Genomic DNA, 26,020 nt, shown 5'->3' with positions numbered 1-26,020 from the left:
AGACGGTCAGGCGGAGGCGGTCAGGCGGAGACGGTCAGGAGGAGACGGTCAGGCGGAGACGGTCAGGAGGAGACGGTCAGGCGGAGGCGGAGACGGTCAGGCGGAGACGGTCAGGAGGAGACGGTCAGGCGGAGACGGTCAGGAGGAGACGGTCAGGCGGAGGCGGTCAGGAGGAGACGGTCAGGAGGAGACGGTCAGGCGGAGGCGGTCAGGAGGAGACGGTCAGGCGGAGACGGTCAGGAGGAGACGGTCAGAAGGAGACGGTCAGGCGGAGACGGTCAGGAGGAGGCGGTCAGGCGGAGACGGTCAGGCGGAGACGGTCAGAAGGAGACGGTCAGGAGGAGGCGGTCAGGCGGAGACGGTCAGGCGGAGACGGTCAGGAGGAGACGGTCAGGCGGAGGCGGTCAGGCGGAGGCGGTCAGGAGGAGACGGTCAGGCAGAGACGGTCAGGCGGAGGCGGTCAGGCGGAAACGGTCAGGAGGAGGCGGTCAGGCGGAGGCGGTCAGGCGGAGATGGGTCTTACCACCGACGAGAATGAAAACCAGTGTTCGGGTCACATAAACATGCAGCACTGATAATTTACCGGTAAAGGGAGGCTAAGCTGTTAGCTTAACTTAGTAAACAACAAGCAGGGACACCTTATACCCTGATTCAGTACAGCAGCGGGGTGATAACCTTTCAGTCTCAGCTGACAGAGCGGTGAAGCGATCACCTTTCACGACGGGTTGAACATTCAGTACTGCAGCGGGCACTGATACTCACTTCATGACGAAAAACAAAGCCAGAGATTCCAGCCACTAGCTCTGCCAGGAAGACCAGGGACAGGAACATGGCATACTGAGAGAGAGAGAGAGAGAGAGAGGAGGGAGAGAGAGTGACATTATCCTGCAGGACAGGCTGCAAAGGCACCATAACCCTGTGTCTGCCTTTGTTATTTCAACAGAGCATTAGTATAGCTACTCAGAGTAGTGACTAATGCTCTCCAGTGATCCCTGTGTCAGATCTCTTTCTGGAGAGCCTTCCCGTCAAGCCCATGTTATTCTCTGTGTGCGGCATGTGTGTTTATGCATGTGAGTGTGCAGGCAAGAATCAGGCACAGTGAAGACATCATATAAATCAGCGACATTAAAGAAAGGGCTTAAAGCACGTAACAAAGTAAACCATCTGGTGGGGTCAGAAAATGCAGTAAGTGTTTCATGAAGCTTCATTTGGCCTCACTACTGAAAACCACAACTGCCTCATCAGAGGTGGGTAATTCAGGTCCAGAGAGTAAAAGTCCAGACCATGATTTTGCTTCAACCAACCAGTTGAGCATAAAGAGTCAAAGTCACAGAGTACTCAACTGGTTGGTTGAAACAAAATCCTGGTCTGGACAGAGACTTACCCCTGATAGCAGAGCTCCTTAGAGTCAGAAACACTTTATTCACCAGGTATGTCAAGCATTCTAGGATTTTTTTTCCTGGGTGTTACAATGTGTGTAGCACAGAGCATAGACATACTACATTGAAACAGTAACATAAATATAATAAAATATACGTGTAAAAGGGAGGTTTCATAGAAGGTGCAATAATGCTACTGGAATGTGAGGAAAGTGAATTGTAGCACTGGGAGAGCACTAGTGCTAAGAGCAAAAAATAAAAATGAAACCGTAAGTCAGTTTCAGTATTTTATGTGTGAATTCATTTTTTTAACTACCACCCCCCCACCCCGAAAAGATAAAAGGCATTTTTATGCACTTCATTGTACCGCCTACATCCTATGAAAATGTAATTTTACGAAATCTGCCCAGCTGTGCTGATTTATAACAGATTCTGCTTTACGGAAGAGGCCGTGCGTCCTTGTCTTGAGGGATCTGAGCTTTCTGCTTGAAGGCCAGGGTTGGAAGAGGTGAAGACCAGGTGTGAGAGATGTCCAGCATTATCTTGCCGGGATGCTTTAGTAACCTGAGCAGCTGTCAGCTCCACAGCTATCAACACCGTCACTAAAAAGAAACTCCCAATCAAATCGGGGAGTTGACATCACAAGTGTGGTGTGCTGTCTAACCTGCTGGTGCTACATCAAAAAGAGGTAAGTCAGGTCCCTTGTGTGCCCCCCGCCCCGCGCCCCGCATCCCTCACCAGCTTCAGCATCCAGGGGCTGCCGCGGCAGGTGGCGAAGCAGCCGAAGAGGCCGAAGACGATGATGGTGGTGCCGGTGCCGATGAGCACGTAGGGGGCATTGGTGGAGTTGTCGGCGATGAGGGAGATGTAGGGCCCCAGCATCAGCTTCCCCCATACCCCCACAGCGAGGAGGATGGCCCCCGTGATCTGCAGAGGGCGGCAGGAGCATGGCGACCCGCTCAGGATTCCCACTCACCATCGGCTACGACGGGAAGCCAGTTAAGGCGTGAGCACAGCAACACTGAGATGCAGGCGGCCGAGATCTGCGTTCAATCAGATCCAGTCCACCAATATGGAGGAAAAATATACCTAAACATATCTTAGATATATATAGTCTACAATATATTTTACATATATTTAAATATTAAGAACTGGCCATTTTACATATATTTACATATGTCAGATATATGTATATACACTTCCATACGGTAAGACATCACATATCCACACTAGTGCTGTCAAACAATTCAAGTTTTTAATATGATTAATCACAGGGTTGTTGTGGATTAATTTCGATTAATCACGATTAAATATCATTCATTTTTAATCTATATTAATCGCATTTCATTTTGCATGAGCAAACAGACTCAAGAAAAAAGGGAATATATATGCACTTAACATGTTTATTGAACATCTTGAACACAAGTCGGATGCAATCCATCTGCCACAGAAGTGCAATACCATGGACCCTTATCAATTTGCTTAGCCGGACAACTTGTCGGATTTAAGGTACCTCAATTTAAATGGTCTTTATCTTCGTTCACTTACAATTAGCCCGAACTACCATAAATCCGACAAATAATCTGACTAATCATGAAATTCAATTCTAGCCCCGTTAATCGCCATTGTTAGCAATATCAGTTTTTTTCCGTATAAAACTCTGTAGCAACATGTCCACAGATAAGTTGGACGGTATAGTGTGGGCGACCAATTAAATGAGCCACAAATGAGAAGTAGTGAACTGCCCGAAATGGGTTGACAGAGACATTTCAGGGATTTTGAGTCATTCTGCGCTGAAGATGGGTTAATTGCGTTAAAAATTTTAATCAGATCAATCATGATGATGGATTAATCTGCATTAACCCGTTAATTTTGACAGCCCTAATCCACACATACATATACACTCCTGTACTTACAAACTTTCAACTTACGAACTTTTTCAGACATATGGGAGACAACCACTGGTTGTTTTTAAACTGTGCTCCTTAAATTAACTGACTTGCCTTAACTATGGAGCACAAGACACAAATTAATGAAGGTCCTTATCCCTCACAGGGCAGAGAAAAGAAGAGCATCGTCCACAGTCAGAAGATACATATGTATCTACAATCAATAAGGTCCTGATTCCCCTGTGTCTGTGCATCTCAGAGTTATCGCTACGATTAAACAGGTGTGACAAGCAGCAATGGGGTCAGTGGGCTTTGTGTTGCATTGTTTGGTGCCATCTAGTGGATAAGAAATAGAATGGAAGGTCTAGAATTAAATGGTTATCAGGAGATGGATGCGCTCACTATACACCCAATTTTGACCAGTGACAGAAAGCCGGAACACTTGTTTGGGGGTAATTCATTACACATGCCCAGAGCAAAAGGCTTGGTGTGTGTAGAGCTTGCAGTTTGAGCCTGTGTGGTGCAGATATTCCAGCCCCCCCCCCCCCCACAACAGTCAGAAGACACGCATTTAGGTCAGGGACCCTCAGATAGCCGATATTTTTGTTCTTTCTCAGCTCCCAGCCAAACAAGATCACTGAATACCTGGTACAGGTGTGTTGGGAGGGAAGAAAAATGTGGACTGTCTGAGGGTCCCCAAGGACTGGGGGGGAACCACTGATTGAGGCCAACTGGCATTTCTAAATAGTGTGTGCAGATGTGTGCTCTGTGGCGGACCGGCCCCCCGCCCTGCGTGTAGCCAGCCCTGTGCCTTACACTGCCTGGGTAGGCTCCAGGCCCCTGCCCCCCAACAAAGACAATCAGTTAGAATATGGATGCTTTTCAATATTAAATCTTAGAAAATAGCTCCTTTGAAATAGTATTTGTAACAGAATAAGCATGTGATTCATAAATTGGGGATTGTGGTCCCATGCATGACTTGAGTATATTATTTTTGCTCATGAAACGTGCGTGCAGCAAAAACTATCCACACATTCAGTTATAATACTCGATATCAGTTCTTTCAACACACTGTCGCAACCACGATCTTTGTAATCCTTTAATCAAATCAAACCTTTCACGATATACTGTTATAGAGTATATAAGGAAAAGTATGAGACAAGCAGAGTGTATGGTGTGAAAATGAGGGATGCTGACTGGCTGCAGCAAACCCCAGAAATAAACCTCTTTTCTTTCTTTTCCAGAATCAGAACTTGCTGCGTTAGGCTGAGGTTTCAGCAGAACCACTCTGACACCACCACTCTGACACCACCACTCTGACACCACCACTGTGACACCACCACTGTGACACCAGATGGTCACCAGCAGCGTGCGCCGTCCTCGGTGTGTCATATGAAAGAGCACAATGCGAAGAGGGGATACAGAATTGCTATTTGCTGTAAAGAAGACAATAATGATTAACCTGTGCTTTTCATTATGTAATCTTGCATTACATAACTCAAGTACATCCCCCCCATTTATAGGTAAATGGTTTCTACCTTCTTTACTAACATCTAATGTTTAACCTGCTTGAGAGGGGAGCCAGGGTATGCTGGGTAAGGCCATGTAGTGATGGATAGGGGGACTAGAAATAGATGTGAAACATTAATATAAATGTGGGTAAAGGATTAGCTGTATCAGAGCATCGAGATAATAAGGCCTTAATTACCACACTTTAAGATTTCCTAGGATACCCAATGTAAACAAATATATTGCATTTCATGTGCATTGGAAATTGATTAGCTATTTGTAGAATGCAATAATTACTGAATCAGATTCCCAAATCTGATCCGAACCACAGATCTAATTCTCAGATTCTCAGAAAAGAGCTTCATCATACTGACACCACAGTTTTCCCCCGACAACGTGATCGATGAGCGTGTCGAGTGAGGCCGCAGTACCGTATATTGTCAGCTGAGGGCGCTGCTATCTACATGACAGATGCTTTGCTAGGAGGGTCCATTCATCTACCACTTGAGACACCCTTGGGGACTGCAGTCTTTGCTGGAAACATACTATTTTCTCCATTTGAAATGCGAGGCATTCTAAAAACGAATTAACACTAAGAACAATCAAAGGTGAATCTAACATAGCGTCGCACCCAGAGGGACAGTTTAAAAAGAATGTGACCTTCATGTGATAATTGCCATCTTCAGCACTGAGGCCATCGCAGGCTGACAGCGGAGCGGCTGCAGCGGGACGCAGGTTTCCTGCAGCGCCGCAGGGATGCTGCCGCTCCCTGGGGCTTCTGGGTATATTATCTATCTGCAGCAGGCGTCTCTGGCACTAACCTTGAGCTGCCTCTGGCCATCATTTGGTGGGAAGCATCAAAATATAGAGGTAACGGTCACAGCTTCCAGCAGGAAACTAACAGTCGTGAGCATCTGGGACCTTTCAACACGGCCACGAAGTTCTCCAAAGCTATCCCCACCACCAGCCCCCCAGCACCACCCCCGGCCCACGGCACGACCCAGAGCAGTGCGGGGATTTTTCTCGCCTGCTTGTCGCAAATCATTCACCTTGCACCACCAGACAGACTGTTCCAGGCCAAAGCCCCCAGTCAGCATCTGCACTCATATTCCAGTAAACTTCTATTGTCTGAAGCAGTGCAGGTTGTGCAATCAGAATAATGTAGTTTCTGTAAATAAATGCAGTTTTTATACATCGACATTTACTTTTCATGAAAGACAGCTTCTTCCGTTTAGAGACCTCAGTCTGACAGACCACGATACCTCTAATCTACTTGTTATTTCTGCATTTGGCACTATCAGTGTTGTAATAATTCCATTAATAAACTTAAAGATACTTAATAATACATTTCAGAGCCTATTAGCGTCAGGTTGTGACAGAACAGAGCAGGTACAGGTGAGGACAGTAGGGTGATTTTTTTGACAGGTATGACAGGTTCATTCAATAAGTCTCATAGTGGATGGGTGTCCTGAGTATCTTAGACAGGTGCTGTACACATGAAGGCTGACAATGAGCAGGCATTAATTACAACGAGAATCAAGCCGGTCAATCTGCAGTACTGGTGCTGCCCGTGGTCCTGTGTGGAATGCCGGTGTGGAATGCCGGTGTTGAATGCTGGTGTGGAATGCTGGTGTGGAATGCCGGTGTGGAATGCCAGTGAATGCAGTTCTCCTCCAGCAGCTCCAGAGCAGGTGCTGAGGTGACTGTGGCTGAGGCATGCTGGCCTACTCTCAAGCCCGGGGGGGAGGGAGGTGACTATCACCCATGAAATCATCACAAAAACGCCGCCTCGCTTGCCATGCTCTGCCCCGGGCCCCCCGTAGACCGCTGGAACCCCCTCCCACATCCTCTGACGTGTCCCGTACTGCTTCCGAATGATTAAGCCAGCTCCCCTGAGAATCGCAGCTGTGGGCCATGACAAGAAACCCCTGTGCTGTCCTAACCACAGCGACGAGGAACAACCAGCCCTGCCGAACCCTGCCGCTAAGCTCCCCCCCTCATTTGCTGTGCTAATCCCCAGTGAATCGGCATTACCACGTACCCCACTGTCCTTCACCATTACTAGTCTATTGATGTCTTTGGTAGACAGACTCCATTGTATCAGCAGCCAAGTGTACTGGGTTTATTTTGCTTCTGAGGGACAAACTGTCCTCGCACAGTGGGACAGATCCCTTGAGGGAGTTTAGATCCACTGGCAGAGTTTAGCTGGTGTATCATCGACCCAAGTGTCATCAAAGGGTGCCTGTTTCAGCCAGGAGAACAATAGATCCATTGCTGGCGGCATTGCAGCTGAGGCGGGAAATGCGTCTCTCCCATGTCGCACGTTTGTGGAGGTCCGTAATGACCATGCTTAAGCCGCATGTGTGTGTTAATGTTTCAAACTCAGGACACAAAGTGGGGTCTCATAAACATGTAAAGGTCTTCTTGAGGCTGACATTGCCACAATGCTAAGGCTACGTCTTGGATGAAGCCTCAGTATCAAGATTTTGTATGGCTGAGATACATAAAGTATCTTTTTTTTTTTTGCTGAAATCTGAATAAAATTCAACGGGCGGGGGGGAGGGGGGGGGAGTCTCACGATAAAATTTGCCCAGTGGGTAAATATAACAATATAACAAGCTTTCCACATGCAAAGGCTGATGTCACATGACTGATGAGGGTGGGGGCGGAGTCTCAGCAATCTGCCATGTGTTAGTCACCAGCAGGCCGGCGAGCACTGAATAACAAATGGGCGACTGCTGACGCATGCACTTTGAGTACTGTAGTCTGAACATTTGCCTGCCAAGTCTGGGCTCTGGCACTGGGGGGGGCTGTGTGTGGGTGCTGAGAGGAGAGGGGGTGGAAGGGGGCACATTTCTGACTCACGGCTGAGGGCTGACAACAGGGCGCTGCCAGGGTCCTTCACTGCGTCACATATGCACAGTCTGCTGGGCTGAAGTGCATCAGCACACCATGGTAGTATCAAGGTCAAAGGTCAGAAGCTCACTCCTACCCAGAATGCCTTGCTCACAACCTGTCACCCCCCCCCCCCCCCCCTTTACAAACTTGAAAAACGAGCATATTATTAAAAACTTTTATTAAAATTTTAACTGTTAGTATTGTTTAAGCTATAAAGGCTGCACTGACGTGTATTTAAGCGATGTTTGTCATGCATTATTAATGTATGTAATAAGTCACATTTTCCTGAAAAAGCTTGGGGTAAATATATGCGATATATAAAAATCCTTCTTTTGTCCTGCTATTGGCTGTGTTGGGACGGTGGATTTACCCCAATAAGGAATGTCTCCCTACTTTGCAGTATATAGTCAGACTAAGACCTGCTTCTGTGGCTCCCATTGGTCTCAGTGTAAGAACACATTTAATTGGGAGTAAGTAGCTACAGCCAAGGTATCGGTGCCAAGTGAGAGGCACCACAGCAGAAGAGGCACCAGTGTGACTGTCCCAGCAGTACCAGACTTACACAGTGTACCTGGGGGGCGTATTAAAGTGTTCATTAGACCAACTTAATTCTCAGTCCAACTGATGAGGTTCACCAATATGCTCAGCCAAAACATTATGACCACCAGTCCAATATGCCGCCAAAATGGCTAGAGACATGGACTCTATATGAACTCTGAGGGCGTCCTGTGGTATCTGGCAGCAGCAGATCTTTTAATCCCTGTAGGTTGCGAGGTGGAGCCTCCATGGATCAGATGTGTTGGTCCAACACATCCCACAGATGCTCAGTTGGATTGAGATCTGGGGAAACTAGTGACCAGGACAGCACCTTGAACTTTCCATCATGTTCCTCAAACCATTTCCAAACAATCTGTGCAGTGTGGCAGGGAGCATGTGATGTAAGAGAACAGTACCTTGAAGGAGTACCGTTGCCATGAAGGGGAATCCCTTGGACTGCAACAATCTTTAGGTAGGTGGTACATGTCAAATGAATGCACAGACCCAGGATTCTCCAGCAGAACATTATCCAAAACACCACACTTCTTCCAACAGTTTGTCTTCTATCCACACTGCACCCTGATGCCATCTCTACCCCAGGTAAATAACACATGATGCAAAAGAAAACAGGATTCATCAGACCAGGTGACCTTCTTTCATTGATCCAAAGTTCAGATGACCAAAATGCCCACTGTAGGCAGACAGGGATTAGCATAGACACTCGCACTATATACTCATAACTCCTGTAACCATAATTAAAATGATCTACAATTTGTGCCATAGTAATCCTTCTGTTGGTTCATACCACATCTCCCACTGATGAGTCTTGACTGCTCTACAACCTGTTGCCGGTTCTTGGTTCTCGGACCATTGTTGATACAAACTCACCACGATTGACCATGAGTGCCCCACAAGCCTTGCCATTTGGGAGATGCTCTGTCCCAGTCGCCTTGCCGCTACTCTTCGGTCCTTATTCTAAGCCACTCAGGTCTTTACCCCCCGTCCATTTCTTCTGCACCACAACCCCCTGCTGCTCAATGCCCCGCGATGGAACAAATTCCATTTAACTACTTCTGTGAGAAACTCATTGTGTCAAAGAGGAGCTTATTTTGTTCTGTGTCCAGGATCAGACAGAATTAGATGCTTGTTAAACCATCGCAGATGCCTGTCAGACGGGAACATTTGAGAAAATATATAGATTCTGTAACTTCAGATTAGAAAAATCCTCAGGTAATGCCAAGAATATGGAGATTTCACACTCGGAACTGATAAGACGCACCAATCACGGTCTCCTCCTTCCACACTCGATTTTTTTGCGTTTTCTCCAGACTAATGTCAAACAGCCTCATGAATGACTATTTTGCAAGGTGACGGGAATGACATTTAGTAACAGCACCTGTGCAGAGCTTGTTCAATCAAATCATCTACCACCTTCACGAGTGACACACCGTGACATAATTTCATTAGTCGTGCCGCGACTGACAGAAATTTCGGCTGATTGCTTGAAAGCAAAAGCTCTCATCTACGAAACCTCTAATTTGGTTCCACCTCGGGTTTGGTGAGGGAAGTGATTGAGTATCTGTCTGAGCTGCTTATGTGCATTGAAACACGTTTCACTTTTAGTAATGAGCAGGTGGCTCTCAGGCAGCTGTTTAAAACTGTCATCTCTTGCTGAGTATAGTGTCCTCATGTTAGTCACCACTCTGTGTTGAAGGAACAGATTTTTCTGCTATATTTGGGATGGATTCTTACTTTAGCCACATTTGTATGACTAAAGTGCTACATTGCAAGAAAAGGAACAAAAAGTCATTTTGCATTTGACATTAAAACCATTAAAAACTTCCTGTCTCTTCTGCTGCTCAGTGCGAAAACGCAAATTGTAGCTCGTTGCTGCAAGGCATCCTGGGAGCCGGGCAGCTGTGGCGTTTAGTACCTGAGACTAATGCAAATGAGTGGTCTGAAAGGTCTGGATAGCCGGGAGCCGTTAAAAACAACGTTTGCTGATACTGAATAATGTAACAGCTCCCCAACTGGCTGTCTCATTGCAAACGGAATGTAAGGGGAAAATACAGCTTCTGTTAAAGGGGGCAGTATGCTGCTCAGCGGGGGTTAGGGTTAGGGTTAGGGTTAGGGTGCTGGGTCTGTGATCAGAAGGTCGCTGATTACATATCCAGTGTTGGTGGAGTGATTTCAGCAAGGCCCTCAACCCCAATTGCTTGAGGGATTGTTCACAAAATAAAAAAAAACGCCACTTTGGACCAAAGCATAGGCCAAAAAATGTGAAATGCACTGTGTCAATATGGCCGGGTTCTGTGGCCCGTGCTGAAGAAAACCAGCTCGCACCTGAGGCACTGCCAGACAGTGCTACAATGGAAAATGAATAAACCACGACTTTCACTGGCTGCTCAAGCAATCTATGCTGATTGCACCCTCGATAAGGGTGAAATCATGGGCACAGATGAGGATCTCCAGCGATTCCATAAGAGCAGACCAAAAGGTTGAGAACAGCAGGAGGCAGAGCAAACTGAAGAGAGAGACCCTGGGATGTCATGTGTGGTGGTGTGTATGTGGAGAAGGTCACATGACTGGGCGGTGATGTCACACAAGGAGGATCATGAGACAGATGTCCGGTCTAAATCTCAAAACAGTGTCCGATTTCCTTACCCTGCTGCTTAAGTACTGTAGTAGGAACGTAGGACTCTAATCCTGAAGGTTACCGATTTACATGCCAAGAGAAACCTGCTGTACTACTTTCAAATTCAGCTTTATGAATGGGTAAAAGTAGCTTGAATAGAAGTATTAGCCAGAGGTGGAGATTTCAGGTCCACAGAGTACAAATTTCTGGGAAAGACAGTACAAATCCAGACCAAGATTTTGTTTCAACCAACCGTTTGAGTACTCTGTGACTGTGACCTTTTATACTCAACTGGTTGGTTGAAAGAAAATCTTGGTCTGGATTTGTACTGTCTTTCCCAGAAATCTCCACCTCTGGTGTTAGCTTAGCATCTAAAGTAAACATTGCCTTACACAAACCTTTAAATGTGTACAGACACACACTAACATATGCTATGTACATGTCTCACAATGAGCTCACAGAATTTCACTGGCAGCTGGCAAGTTACGGCATGGACCTCCGAACCTCAGCGAGAGCCATGTGGGGAGCATCAGGCTGCACATCCTTCCCTGCCTCCTAAGCAGATGGTGAGATGTTACCCATCATACCTCACTTCCTCCCGAGAACAACGGACTGATCAGCCTTGATTAAAACTCTTAGTAAACGACAGAAGTGATTGAACGGCATCAACATTCATTATGCACCTACAGCACAGCCTACACAGATCTGCAAAATAGCCATGCCACTGACATTTACGGAGGGAAGCCGCCTTAATGCCGTCACGGGCCGCGCGCCATTGTCAGATGAGGTTATGTATCCCACAGCAGTACTTTTTCTCAACGTATATCCTCTGAGCTGTAGCCAAAATGGCCGTCCACAATTCTCGTTTATCCCCAGTGTTTTATAAAAATCCATAACCAAATAAAAGCCCCATTCCATTATTCTCCCATCCCTATGTCATGTGATTCTGTTCACTGACGCAGCCAGAGAAAATGATGCATGAATGTGGCACGCACCTGAATATGTTACGAATACCTTCTGTATAGTACTTCACTGGGAAATGTGCGGCTATGGACATTAGCACCTCTGAGGTGCTAATTAGGTGTGATTTAGGAGCACTTCATCTACGACAGCGCACGCTTGCCATTGGTGGTCACTTCACTTGACCCGGTTAATGTGGGTTCTGTGCACATTCGCTGGGAAAATAAGATAACCAGCCTTTGTAGACCCAGGAAAGTGCAACAATTATTCCTACTGCCCCACTTCCTCAAAATGGCAAGACATGCTGAGATGCTAGCCTAAGAGATCAGAACATGTTTGTCGCTATCAGGGACATCTGATTCACAGCATCTCGTGAAAATTTGTGGTGGTTCAAAAAAGAAGCAGGGTACAATGTGATTTACAACGGCCGTTTAATGTACAGGTAAACAGTAAACACGTCGCTACAAAAACACAGAAGACTCCTTTGCAATGGAATACTGCTAATGTTATTTACAAAGACATGTAAAAAACAGAACGAGGGTAACCAGCATAGAGACCGAAAACAAAAATACAACACCGACGAATCACGTTTCTTGACATATGTATTCACATTTCTTGCAAACAAAATTGACCGTGACTGCAGCAGTGTAACAAGTGAGTTAGCACGAAAAAACAAACCAGAAGAAAGGAGGAGAAATGCTTTAAGCATGAAATCATTAAGAGAAAGCGATTCTGAATCCGAGACACTTCTATTTTGGTCTCAATGCGTCGTCTGTACAACACAAGCCTCTGCAAACCCACAAGTCAAACCGCAGTGGCTGATCTGACATGAGTCTTGTTCCAGCAGCGTCTTGCTCAGCGAATAACCAGCTAAGACAGATATATACTGATGCCTGACAGCCAACACAAACACCTGCTGCAGCACCTGTCTGACATGTGGTTGGGCTGGACAAGATGGAGACAGGAGAAGGCTTCTACCCATGACAATCCTCATGCTGGCCAGACCTGTGACATTGCTGATCTGAATGTGAGAAGGCAAAAGAATCTGGAACATTGTGTCAGTAAGATCAGAGTACTGACCCAGTGCCAGAAGGGTGGGGGCAACTATGAGAGCTTCTTAGGGTCACTAAGACACACACTCAATATGACCAAGGGGATCTGCAAACTACTTCAGGTGAAATCAACTTTCTCAGTTAAGAATACTAACAAATCGCAGGAGAAGACCATTACCACAGTTACACCTGCTGTTTGCACAGTGTGTGATTCCATGTAAGTGGTTGGAATATGGAGGCTTTTCTCAAAAAGACGAGAGTCAAGGGAAGAATGATGAATAGATGTAGGCGTCACAGTTTTCATGAAGTCTGTTTCCATAACAACAGTGCAATCCAAGCTCTTGCGGCAGACATCTGCCAGCATCCAGTGTCTCGTGTATGAACTGGCTCACATGTGAGCACCACATGTACTGGGTCACACTGCCACGGCTCACATGTGAGCACCACCTGTACTGGGTCACACTGCCACGGCTCACATGTGAGCACCACCTGTACTGGGTCACACTGCCATGGCTCACATGTGAGTACCGCCTGCACTGGGTCACACTGCCACGGCTCACATGTGAGTACCACCTGCACTGGGTCACACTGCCACAGCTCACATGTGAGTACCACCTGTACTGGGTCACACTGCCATGGCTCACATGTGAATACCACCTGTACTGGGTCACACTGCCACGGCTCACATGTGAGCACCACCTGTACTGGGTCACACTGCCACGGCTCACATGTGAGTACCGCCTGCACTGGGTCACACTGCCACGGCTCACATGTGAGCACCACCTGTACTGGGTCACACTGCCACGGCTCACATGTGAGCACCACCTGTACTGGGTCACACTGCCACGGCTCACATGTGAGTACCACCTGCACTGGGTCACACTGCCACGGCTCACATGTGAGTACCACCTGCACTGGGTCACACTGCCACGGCTCACATGTGAGTACCACCTGTACTGGGTCACACTGCCACGGCTCACATGTGAGTACCACCTGTACTGGGTCACACTGCCACGGCTCACATGTGAGTACCACCTGTACTGGGTCATACTGCCACGGCTCACATGTGAGTACCACATGTACTGGGTCACACTGCCACGGCTCACATGTGAGTACCACCTGTACTGGACTATGTTTGTACTTGGTCACGTGGACATGGCGCACATGTGAGTACCGCCTGTACTTGGTCACACTGACATGGATCCCATGTGAGCACCACCTGTACTGGGTCACACTGCCACGGCTCACATGTGAGTACCACCTGCACTGGGTCACACTGCCACGGCTCACATGTGAGTACCACCTGCACTGGGTCACACTGCCACGGCTCACATGTGAATACCACCTGTACTGGGTCACACTGCCACGGCTCACATGTGAGTACCACCTGTACTGGGTCACACTGCCAAGGCTCACATGTGAGTACCACCTGTACTGGGTCACACTGCCACAGCTCACATGTGAGTACCACCTGTACTGGGTCACACTGCCACGGCTCACATGTGAGTACCACCTGTACTGGGTCACACTGCCACGGCTCACATGTGAGTACCACATGTACTGGGTGACACTGCCACGGCTCACATGTGAGTACCACCTGTACTGGGTCACACTGCCACGGCTCACATGTGAGTACCACCTGTACTGGGTCACACTGCCATGGCTCACATGTGAGTACCACCTGTACTGAACTATGTTTGTACTTGGTCACGCGGACATGGCGCACATGTGAGTACCGCCTGTACTTGGTCACACTGACATGGATCCCATGTGAGTACCGCCTGTACTGGGTTACATTGCCATGGGTCACATGTATGTACTGCCTATACTGGGCACTAGGTAATTGTTACTGGGTCATTACCATGCAGGTAGTGAAGCAAAGCTCTTTGGTTACAGGAGGGAATAATTAATTATTATTACATACAAAGCTGGAAACATATATTGAGTGTTGGGATTGTTATATATAAAAAAGATTAAAATGTTTATATCTTTTACATCATTTACTGTTATAAACTAGCAACATTACCACACCATGTTGTAAAGAGAAAAAAATATAAAACTGTTTAAATACTTTATACAACAAACTATTTATGTGTTTAGAATGATGCCGGTTTCCAGGAAAGGAAATACAGCGCAGTTTTAGCCATGGTTTATTTTTCACTGGTGTCTTACATTTACTGGCATTAGTCATTTAAAGAACCACAGAAAATTAATTAGTCTCGTGAGAATCATACAGAAAAGCAAGTCAATTCAAGAATGAACAAAAGACAGGGAGAGACATTGGAGGGGGAATAGACTATAGTCACAGTTAGCAGTTTCACCCGACGTTTCGATGTAATGCTTTGCTTGGTGTGGCTGAGGCGGGGGTCTGAGGCAGTGTATGTGCTCAGGATCTACAGAGACGTTTGAGGTGCACTGCCCTGCCCTGTTCTCATTCATCCTGCAGGCCTGCTGACCTGACACCCGAGGTACCCCTGACCCCAACGAACCGTGCCTTCACAGAGCACACACACAGCCAGCAGCCATAACCTTCAAGCTGCTGTTCTGCTACTGTATATTAGTTTCCAGTGTCCACTGCCCTTTCCAGTCATAAGAAAACAACAATCCACTAACCTTCCCACGCCTACTGGGTTAAGGGAGACTGCACTGTTCCTGGAAAACCTTGTAGGCTGTTTCTTCCTGTGATTCCCAATGGTAACAGCCAACGATGCCCCAATCACCAAAAACACTGACAGTCCAGAGATCTGAGGAACTGCAATCCAGTGGCCTTCTACATTTATTATATTTATATTTTATTTAGCAGATGCATTTGTCCATAGTGACATACAAGTGAGGCAAATAGCAGACTAAGGAGATATATGTGCTGTTGAGGAATCGACTGGGCAGAAGTGCAGCTGGGCTGAGCTTCCAGTGAATGCCCCAGTTAGCAAGAGACAGAAGATCTGAGTGGCATCAAAAGGCCGTGACATGTGCTTGTATGAATTACTAGAAATACTATTTATTCCCTTGGTTAGAGCCCCTTACTGCTCTGGGTTGATGACATCAGAGAGAAACATCAACACAAATAGCCAAAAGACAAAGAAAGGCTGAAGGACAACCTGGTGAGGCTAATGGCATTATGAAGGACAACCTGGTGGGCTAATGGCATTATGAAGGACAACCTGGTGGGCTAATGGCATTCCAAACAAGAGCCAGGAAGGATGTAGAATTAACACCATCACCCAACCGCTCAATTCTAATAATACACCTGGTCCCATTGCTTCAGGGGGGTCAAAACACCACACAGCGAATCAGCCATTACAGCAGCTGGGTTGTTCCAGAGTAGTTTCCACAAGACCCATATCCATGAGCCCAGGGCTTTTCCACAGGCTCAGTGCGGCTAGCGATGGGACTGAAATGAGCCGGGTTATGGGGCAGTTGTTAATGCTCTAACATTAGTCACTCATTACCCAAAGCACGCTGCCAAGTGAATCCTACTGCAAGCATGGCATGGATCCTTTCACCACCACAAACAACCACCTCAGAAGCTCTGGCCTTTTCATACCTACGGTTGTCGCCTTCAACCTGAAGACTTGTGGGGACCCCCCCACATCACATCTCCCAATGGTAAAATTTGTTGAGATGAGGGGGGATTAGCAACCGGGGATGGTGGGACTCTCCGATGACTAAATTTACAAGCGGGGGTGGGGGAGGCAGATTACGTGCAGGATCAATATGGGATGCAGCATTTTCAATACAAGACAATCCCATAATATTCAGGACAGGTGGCAATTCTACTCATTACCTTCTGGGTATGTACCGTGTAACACTATGTCAATCGTTTATATGGGAAGCTTGAAATAATGGTTACAATGGTCACAGACCTAAACACGAAGCACGTGACCATAACACAAAAATTACTTGTAGAGTGAGTGCTCAATCAAATTCAGAGCAACTATGCTGAAAAAGCGACGATCACACACACAAACCGAAGAAGGTTCTTGTGCTAAAGCTGGCCAATTCTGAGCATAACCGATGCTTTCTTGTTTCATCAATAACAAGACTGACCCTTTTGTGCTGTAGCATGACATCAGAGACGGGCTTTGTGGGCGATTCGGTCTGAAATTTTGCTCTCTGATAATGCCTCTCGGATCTGAGCGGAGGATGACATGTGTAGACAGCGGAAGATGGAGAGAATGATGGAGAAAATGGCCGACGGTCACACTGCTCTCCTCTTCCCTGCAGCACCGCAGCAGCGATCAGCCCTTTGGGAGCCTCTGGCCAGGCGGAAACAAGTACACAGATCATCAGAGCGCTCTCGCTTTTTGCATAAATTGCTTTTCTTCTCTAATTAACTTGCAAGTGACCTTCGACTAAAACCACAGCACAGCTTCTGGCCGGCAGCAAATTAATGGGTAATGTCATTTTAACACAAACATGCTTTCCCATGATGGCGGGTGTTTCTGAAAACGCTGAGATTTAGAATAGTGTTTCCCAATCCGGTCCCAATCCCACAGCAGTCCGTGTTTTTGCCCCCCCCCCCCCCAACTCCTGGTAGAGCGAAAACATGGACTGTCTGGCAGTGAGCTGGGAAGGTACAAAAACGTGAACCAGCTGGGAAACACACAGGTGCGATAAAGCCTCAATTGTCAGTTTTCAGAAGCAGAAGGAGCAACGCAACACCAAAGCCGCAAGGTACCCCAGGAGGAAACAGCCCAGGCCAGTGGGGGCTTTAAATCACTGTAGGCTATAAAAACCAGGATGCACTCTGAGCAGCATCCCTCGCTCACCTACATCAAAGAAGCACCTTCTTCCCTGCTGTCTAAACATAGAGCTGCTTTCATTACCAGCTCCCTGCAAACTGGTCGCCACGACAACTGAGAGACCCTTTGTCCCCCTGGTCCTCATTGGGCCTCATGTATTCCAAGTCACCCACTTGGTCTCCAGCCACCTTTAAATTCCACAATCAACAGCTAATTGCTCCTATTGCCGGTTCTGCCAACAGCCTCCAACCATCTTTCAAACCTCTGCCCAATGCTACGTTAATCTCATAACTTTTTTTCCTCTACGTTTCAGGCTTTGCTGTGGGTGGTTTTCAGAGAACAATTTAGTAGAGCGTATCACCCAAAGCTTTCCATAGAAAAACAAAGGGAAATCAGGACATGCTATAGCTACAGGGCACCACCTCATTCTCAGGCCAGCCTTCCAACAAGCTGACCTCCACGGAAATCACATTACCGCTCTTTACGGCCGGGCAATAAATCTGACCCTGAGCTGAGATCTGTCGCTACCATCCGAGACGCTCATAAAATACCGGCCGGCCCAGGCCTCGTCTGCGGCGAAGAGCGTGCGGAACAGCCACATGGGGGGGGGGGGTTACCCTTAAGGCAAAGGTGAGGTTACACTGAAGAAGGTCCATTAGTACAGAATGGATGAAGGTCCTGGTGATGGCTGCTTCAGAGAGAGCTCTGCTAATGGGGGCCTTTCACCATCGTCAAACCAATGCTTTCTCAGGCTGTATTTTCCAGGTATATTAAATATTGTTCAGGTAAGAGAGGACATATATTTAAGAAGGAAAGAATAGCTCATTTACTTCATCCCCGAGCGTACCATCAAAAGCGAGATGCACGGCCCTGTCCTCTCCTGGCTGATAAGGACACGGCAGGTTGAAAGCATTATTAGTCACTTAGCAGAGAGTATGATAAATGCTGCTGTACTTTCAATTTGAATCCAATCCAATGTGACTTTTGAAAAAAAAAAAAACCTTTCAATGATCCGGACCTTCAAAAATCCATCCAGGAATCCATTTTTCATAACCATTTATTTACTGCAGGGTCATGGTAAGCCTAGAACCGATCACAGGAAGGACAGGAAACATGAGGCAGGAATGACTTTCCAAAATAATATCCGGAATACAATGTCAGTCGATGCTACTGCATACCTAGCTGTGAACGGTGAAAGCTAAAGTAGAGGGTGGTTTAAGGTCACCATGAAAGTATTTAAAGAGTGATCAAGGAAATTTGTTTGAATCAACATTCCCAATGTTAGTTAATATTTCCAGGGCTGAATGATAGTAATAGTGAGCAGCACATCAAGTGAACTACAAGGCCTCCTCTATTCACGGCAGTAATAGTGCGACTGGTGGCATGGTGGTGCAGTGGTGAACACGGCTGCCTTGCACCTCTGGAACCAGGATCTGAGACTCTGCCATGACTCTGTGTGGTGGAATTTGCATGTTCTCCTTCTGCCATCGCGGGGTCTCTTCCAGGTACTTTAACTTCTCCCCCGCAGTCCAAAAGAATGCTTGGGTAAATTGGCCTCTGTGAATAATTATCTTTTTTGCCTAGCCCTGCAAACTCTCCTTGGCTGGCTGGTGTTTCACCTAAACGAGCACACCTACCACTCATATCAACAGTCTCCATCTGCCTCCTGCCTGCTGACAGATGGCGGCCCCTCGACTCACTCCCTATCACAGAAGAATACCTTCTGACTTTCAGCTTTCAGACTGTTCGAGGAATCATGGCGGCAATAACCTCGGCAGGCAGGACTGCAGCAGAGCTTGTGCAGCCTGCTGATTACATTTTTTAGTTCAGCGAGAAATAATGACCAAAATCCTGGCTGTACTGGCTCCTCTTTTTGACCATCGTGGAGGCAGATCCTCGCTTGCTGGATGCAAGATGCCAATTTTTACCCGGATCTATGTAAACCCCCTCAAAGAGGACAAAAACCGTGTAATTACAGATACAGACACAGATAACTACTTTCAACAACAGTGGACTGCCGCTTCCATTGCCTACGCTAATGATGCTCTCGCGGTGAAGGCACCTCCTTCTGCCTTGTTTACACCAGCAAAGTTGAATGTTTAATGACTAGAGCTCAACACAGCTTGGGAATTGTCCTCTGCACAAACAAATGGAGAAATTAGGGGCCCACGCACTTCTGGAGTCAAGACTCCAAGGCAGATTTTAGGTGGATGTAAATGGTGCATGGCCTAACAGTCAATAATGGGCATTGGGGAGGATCAACACTTACTGAGGTAAACCAAAACATCACTGGATTAGGTCTGAAGAAGGGCCCTCACAGGAAAAGGCATGCAAAGTGTAAGTTACTTGATAAATGGATAACTAAGCATATTGGGGAAAGTAGTTTTAAGGCATTACATAGACTGATATACTTAAGTACTCAGATGGCTGCACAGAACCCATTTGGCACAATTCAAAGCTTTCAGAGTGATTATCTCAGCACCAGTACTGAACACATGCAATTCCCATTTAGGGGATGAAGCTTTATTTGCCATTAGCAAAAGTGAATTGTAACGCTTTGTTTCATATTCCGTAATCCATCTCGCCCTCCACTGACACATACATACTCACACTTGGGTTGTCAAAGAAATCGACACTCAGATACTAATCGAAACAAAAAAAAAATGCTATCGGATTACATACTCATTTGCAATAGTATCAATACCAACAGTGCCATCTTCGCCTACTCCAGTTGACACAACTTTACACACAGCCCCTCCCTTCGCTGGCAGCTGGACACATGAACACTGACTGACGTGGTGGTGATGAAGTCGAGTAGCACGACAAACTTGCTGAGGCAGTCAAGTCTTTATGAGGAATTTCAAGGGGTCAGTAAAGCTTCCGTTTCAACAACAATTAAGTATTAAACAGTCACCATTGATGTTACCCGGACCGGCGCACATGTTAATGTTAGGCATTTATTACCAAATTGGCTGATAACCACGATAACCTCTGTTAGGTCTTCATTAAGGTAGCGGCTATGGCTAATAATAATAATGCACTATGGTATCCAACATGGTATCAAGTATTTTCCTGGGTATCAGTATGGAGTTTGAAATTGTAGTATTGTGACAACCCTAACACACACAGTCAACAGTGAAGTGTGAGGCTCTGAGCACTGGGTCCAGCTATTCCTCCAACGCCCAGTGGAAATGGGTTGCAAACCAGTGACTTACCGAGCACTGGCACAGAGGCTTAACCTGCAGAACCGCACAGCGCCCCATGTGACTACAGTCAGTACGGACAAGCAGGTGCTCTGGCTCCCCAAGACTGAACCATAGCAGTTCAAACCCGCTCTACATCATCACTGTGGGACGACCTCCGCTCTGTCTCACATGAGTCTCATATAGACACTCTACATCATCACTGTGGGACGACCTCTGCTCTGACTCACATGAGTCTCATATAGACACTCTACATCATCACTGTGGGACGACCTCCGCTCTGTCTCACATGAGTCTCATATAGACACTCTACATCATCACTGTGGGACGACCTCTGCTCTGTCTCACATGAGTCTCATATAGACACTCTACATCATCACTGTGGGACGACCTCCGCTCTGTCTCACATGAGTCTCATATAGACACTCTACAGTCTCAGCTGTAGAGGAATTATAGCAGAGTACAGGGCTCCTCTCCCCAGGTTACAATGAGGCAAACATGCATTTTAATACAGCACATCTAACCCAAGAAACATCATAGCCTAGCCTACCTTAAACATGCTTATAACACTTACATTAGCCTACAGTTGAGCAAAATCATTAACACAAAGCCTTTTTTATAATAAAATGTTGAATATCTCCCATAATTTATTGAATAATGTACTGAAAATGAAAAACATTTTCCCATCGTGAAGTCAGAATATTGTAACAGGAATCATCAGAACCCAGTGAGCTTCTGTGTAGATTCGCTGTGTTTTTACAGTTATGGTGATGGCGGGCTTCTTGCTTGCAACGTGTTACACCTCCCAGCGCCCTGGGCCAGCTCGCTAAGCCACTGCGTCTCCCGGCTGTGTCTTTGCTGTCTCTACAAAGTGATTTACAGAACCCAAGGGGCTGGCGCTCTGTAAATTAGCAGGGCCTGTCTGGCAGGGAGGACTCCAACATGCAGAGGGGATTTGTGGGATGCGCAGTTGTGAGGGTGGGCAGCTCAGGAAGCAGGGCTTTAAAATAACCTTAGAAATGTGGGTTTGGAGACTGTGCTGAAAATGCATGTTCACTGTAGACAGAGAGTAATCTGAAATGTACCTAATAATTAAAACACGGGGTGGCCTCTTTGCTGATTTCGATGCATTAGTACATTAGAGCCTTCTGTCTGTTTCCTGCTCATTAATAAATGCCTCAGGGCTTCTTCTTTGCATTTAATGAGCATGTTGCAAGCCTGCCCACAACAGGGAGAGGACGTCATGGAGAGACGCCCGTACAGCAGCCACTGCGCGCCGGCCAAGCGACCAGTGACCTTCATATCCTTTATCAATTCACAGGCCGGCTTATACTGACTTCTGCTGCTTGCCACTCACAGCACATATCATCCCAACCATCAGGGTCAGGCTAGTGAGGCTTAAGCCCTGAATATTTTAATCGTGTTTTGCTATTTAAAAGTATAACGTATAACGTGGTTTTGTTGTCAAGAAACTTAATGGACACAGAACTAATATATTTTGAATGGAATAGACAGACCTGAACGCCTTTACTAAGTGTTTAAAAAAAACAGTAAATATATCATGAAGTATCTTGATGCGCATAACATAAGTCATTGATACCCTCAGCTTGGCAAATGTTATCATGGTACCATTTCAACTGGGAAGCTGAAACTTCCGAGTTCATAGTCGGAAATTTCAACTGGAACGCCCCCTGAAGTCGGAGTTTCAGCTCAGGAAGTCAGAGGAACCTCTGCAAACCTGACCTCAGAATATAAGATGGCTTCATCAATAGACGTGAAAGCTGTAGTTATATACTGTTTATTAGCATTTGCATATTATTTGTATGTCATGAAATCGGTTATATACACAGATCTGTCCAAACACTATCAGTGGACTTGATGCTACAGTGTTTGTAGGCACCAAAGACCTCGTAATGCGTTGCAATCAACTGGTATTGCTAGCAAAGGCTAACAATGAACCTGGCTAGAACTGGTATTGGCAAATGGCTTTAGGGCTTGTTGTTACTATAACGTGATTAACCCAAGTGTGACGTCATTCCCAGCTCCAACTTCTGACCTCCGAGGGAAACAGACTGCAGCGTGAGCCCCGGATGTCCTCAGACCCTTGCGACGGCCTTGCCTCTCACCGCTTACATTCCGCAAAATATACAGAACCGGTCAGGGCATCGTTTGGAATGTAATGAAAATACTGTGCAGAAATCATTTTCAGATGATCCCATATTTAGAAGCAGGAGATCAGTGTCTTTTTTTAGCTTAGCAGGAGTATAGAATGAAGGGTGGTGTACAGGGCACTGGTACACACACACACACACACACTCATACACTCACACACACACTCATACACGCACACACACTCACACACGCACACATGCTATGATTATGTTTACCTGAACTGCACCTCTGAAGAGGGAGACTAACGTACCCAGAGAACCCAGTCTCGCTTGCCTTCGAAAAATTCTTTGACCAAGTTCCAGTGGAAAAACAAGCAGGACTGACAAGCAACACCTTTTCAGCCCACTTAAAAAAAAAAAAAAAGTCTGGTTCCACCACGTTTTGCACAGCAGCAGTATAAGCAGCGCTGTGGAGTGGAGTTTTACACAGACGCCAACCATGAGCTACTGTGAGAATCACTGCACTATGCACTGAAATCAGCAGGGTATAAAGGACATTTCTCGTCAGCCAAGGAACTTGCAGGTGAAGGTTCTCCATCGGGAAACAGCCATTATCCAGTTCGTCAGCTGATGCGCAGTGATCTGCAGGGGAGTGCAGCTTTGCGTTTCTGTTTCCCCAGCCTGACCTTTCAGACATGATTATTCTGCTATATCTGCCCAATGAAGGCCTAATTAATCACAAAGTCCTCAGTTTTATGGCTCACATGGTCCCTCAGCCGCTGATGTTAGTTCAAAGTGGCTTAATGTTACGGCCCCCATTCAACTGACGAAAAGCAACAAGCAGGTCAACGTTTTGCCAGACTGTCTTCTGTTGTTCCAGCTTACTCATCAGTCATGGTATTCCCAGCACACACTGTGCCACAACATAGAGCTTGACAAGCATGAAGTTCATCATCAAGTCCATGTAGCAGATTAAAGACCAAAAATGTTCAGTTCTCGAGTAGAGCTGTCATTATTACTCTATTATTGAAAAGCATTGATTAAAATTTTCCTTCTCAATTACTTGGGAATATGGCTCCACATTAAAAGTGAAGGAAAATGCAGTCGTCTGTCAGTATTGCAAAGCAGTACTTAAATCACCACAGCACAAATGCAATGCAAAATCCATCTTATAAGACATTCACCCAATTCACCCACCGAATAATGCGAGGTAGGCAAAGATGTACTGTTATGCCTCTTGGAATAGCCTAGCCTGCCTTCGTCTTTACTTGGACTTAATTTTGCTTAATTTACTTTTACGATTCCTGTACATCAAAAGAATCACTGCGAATGCTATGGACTCGGGGCATGGAGTAGGCGGGGAAAGAAGGAGACGTTCCACATGCGGCTCCAAGTGACAACAGGGGTTTTTTGGGGAACTTAAAATATACACTGAGAACAAATAACAAAAAATAACAGGATCATGAGGAGTAATAACCAAACAGGGGAAAATACCACAAACAGAACCATGAACAAACCTACAAAGGAAACCAGAGTAGCGCGCAGTAACAAAGCACAACATAATCTCACAGCAACTTGAACACAATGACTCATGGAAGAACAGAGCAGGAGCAGGTACTTAAATACACACTAGGCTAGCAAGACACAATGCAGGATAGGTGAGAACAATACCCAAATAACCAATCAATGAAAGTGAAGGACAACGAGCAACGGGTGGGGCTAATTAACTGAACCAGAAAGCTTATCAAACATCAAAACTAGGAGACACAAATCAGACACTAGTACTACAATGCAAAGCTAATCAATGTGGAACGAAAAGGTACAAAACAAAAACCAGAAAAGAACACAGGAAAGGCAAACTGATGACGAATAGAAAGTAATAAACACTGGGGAAGGAGAAACGGTCTGCCAACCCACTGCGCTGTGCAGCAGTCCAGGGAACAAGGAGAACACATGAGGGACTGGTGCAAAGACAGAGGGAACAGGATGGTCAGCATACTGGCCAAACGGAAGAGACATGAAGGGCAGTGACGGACGGGCGCTGACCCCAACATGATAAAATGAAGGTTAGCCCCGTTATCAGCTTACATAATAGGATATATAATAATCATATAATATTCATTATCTTGTGAATTTATTGTGTGTTTTCTAGAGCTGAACCATATTGGAAAAAGTCCACGTTGCAATGCCTGCTATTTAGGAGTTGAAAATGAACTATTTAGCTAAACAGGATTTATTATCTACCATTATCAGTCCATCAAATAAATTGGTGGTATTGCTGTGAGTTGTGCCAACAAAGCAGTGCTGATAAATCACTGACAAATCAATATCATCTCCATGAAAGGTACAGTATTTCCATACAGTGGAGGGCAAATGACTTTTCGCGGCCAGATTTCGTGACCAGACCATTTTCCACTAATTTTTCACAAACGCGCTACATGGTCTATGAGTCCAACAGCAAGGACAAGAATGATCATAATTGTCTCAGAGTGGATGCAGAGCTCATGTAAATGCAGCAACCGTACACTTTAGACTTATTCTTTAACAGGCAAGATAAGGCTGAAATGGAACCTTCATTAAAATTAATGAGCTTTCTAAGTTTCATTACCTACAACTGAGTTAAAAATGTTTTAATGCAACTTATTGATGGTTTGAACCCAGCATACTATTGTGGCCCTTGAGATGTGACGGTGGCATGTGCATGAAATGCCCCACATGGGCGGGGCTGTTGCCGCACTCCACTGCTTTGTGTGTGTGTGGTGTTTGCACGTTCACCCTGTGTGTGGTGTTTGCGCATTCACCCTGTGTGTGTGGTGTTTGCACGTTCACCCTGTGTGTGGTGTTTGCGCATTCACCCTGTGTGTGTGGTGTTTGCGCATTCACCCTGTGTGTGTGGTGTTTGCACGTTCACCCTGTGTGTGGTGTTTGCACGTTCACCCTGTGTGTGGTGTTTGCGCATTCACCCTGTGTGTGTGGTGTTTGCACGTTCACCCTGTGTGTGGTGTTTGCACGTTCACCCTGTGTGTGTGGTGTTTGCGCATTCACCCTGTGTGTGTGTTGTTTGCATGTCCACCCTGTGTGTGTGGTGTTTGCACGTTCACCCTG

At 46.3% G+C, this 26,020-nt stretch overlaps 1 protein-coding gene across 1 annotated transcript in view; it reads right to left on the bottom strand.

Moving 5' to 3' along the window:
* tspan7 (tetraspanin 7) overlaps positions 1 to 26,020 on the bottom strand; it is a 41,201-nt gene that overhangs the window by 7,650 nt on the left and 7,531 nt on the right. Inside the window, exons 2-3 of the mRNA XM_023823896.2 lie at positions 2,118 to 2,306; positions 763 to 837 (exon numbers count right to left, since the gene is read on the bottom strand). Coding sequence (XP_023679664.1) covers positions 763 to 837; positions 2,118 to 2,306 — 264 coding nt within the window. The remainder of the gene's footprint in view (positions 1 to 762; positions 838 to 2,117; positions 2,307 to 26,020) is intronic.

The sequence above is a fragment of the Paramormyrops kingsleyae genome, chromosome 16 (genome assembly GCF_048594095.1).
Source record: "Paramormyrops kingsleyae isolate MSU_618 chromosome 16, PKINGS_0.4, whole genome shotgun sequence".
NCBI classification, from domain to species: domain Eukaryota; kingdom Metazoa; phylum Chordata; class Actinopteri; order Osteoglossiformes; family Mormyridae; genus Paramormyrops; species Paramormyrops kingsleyae.
Note: the sequence above shows the minus strand (reverse complement) of the source record. Positions and strands in the feature narration are given on the sequence as shown.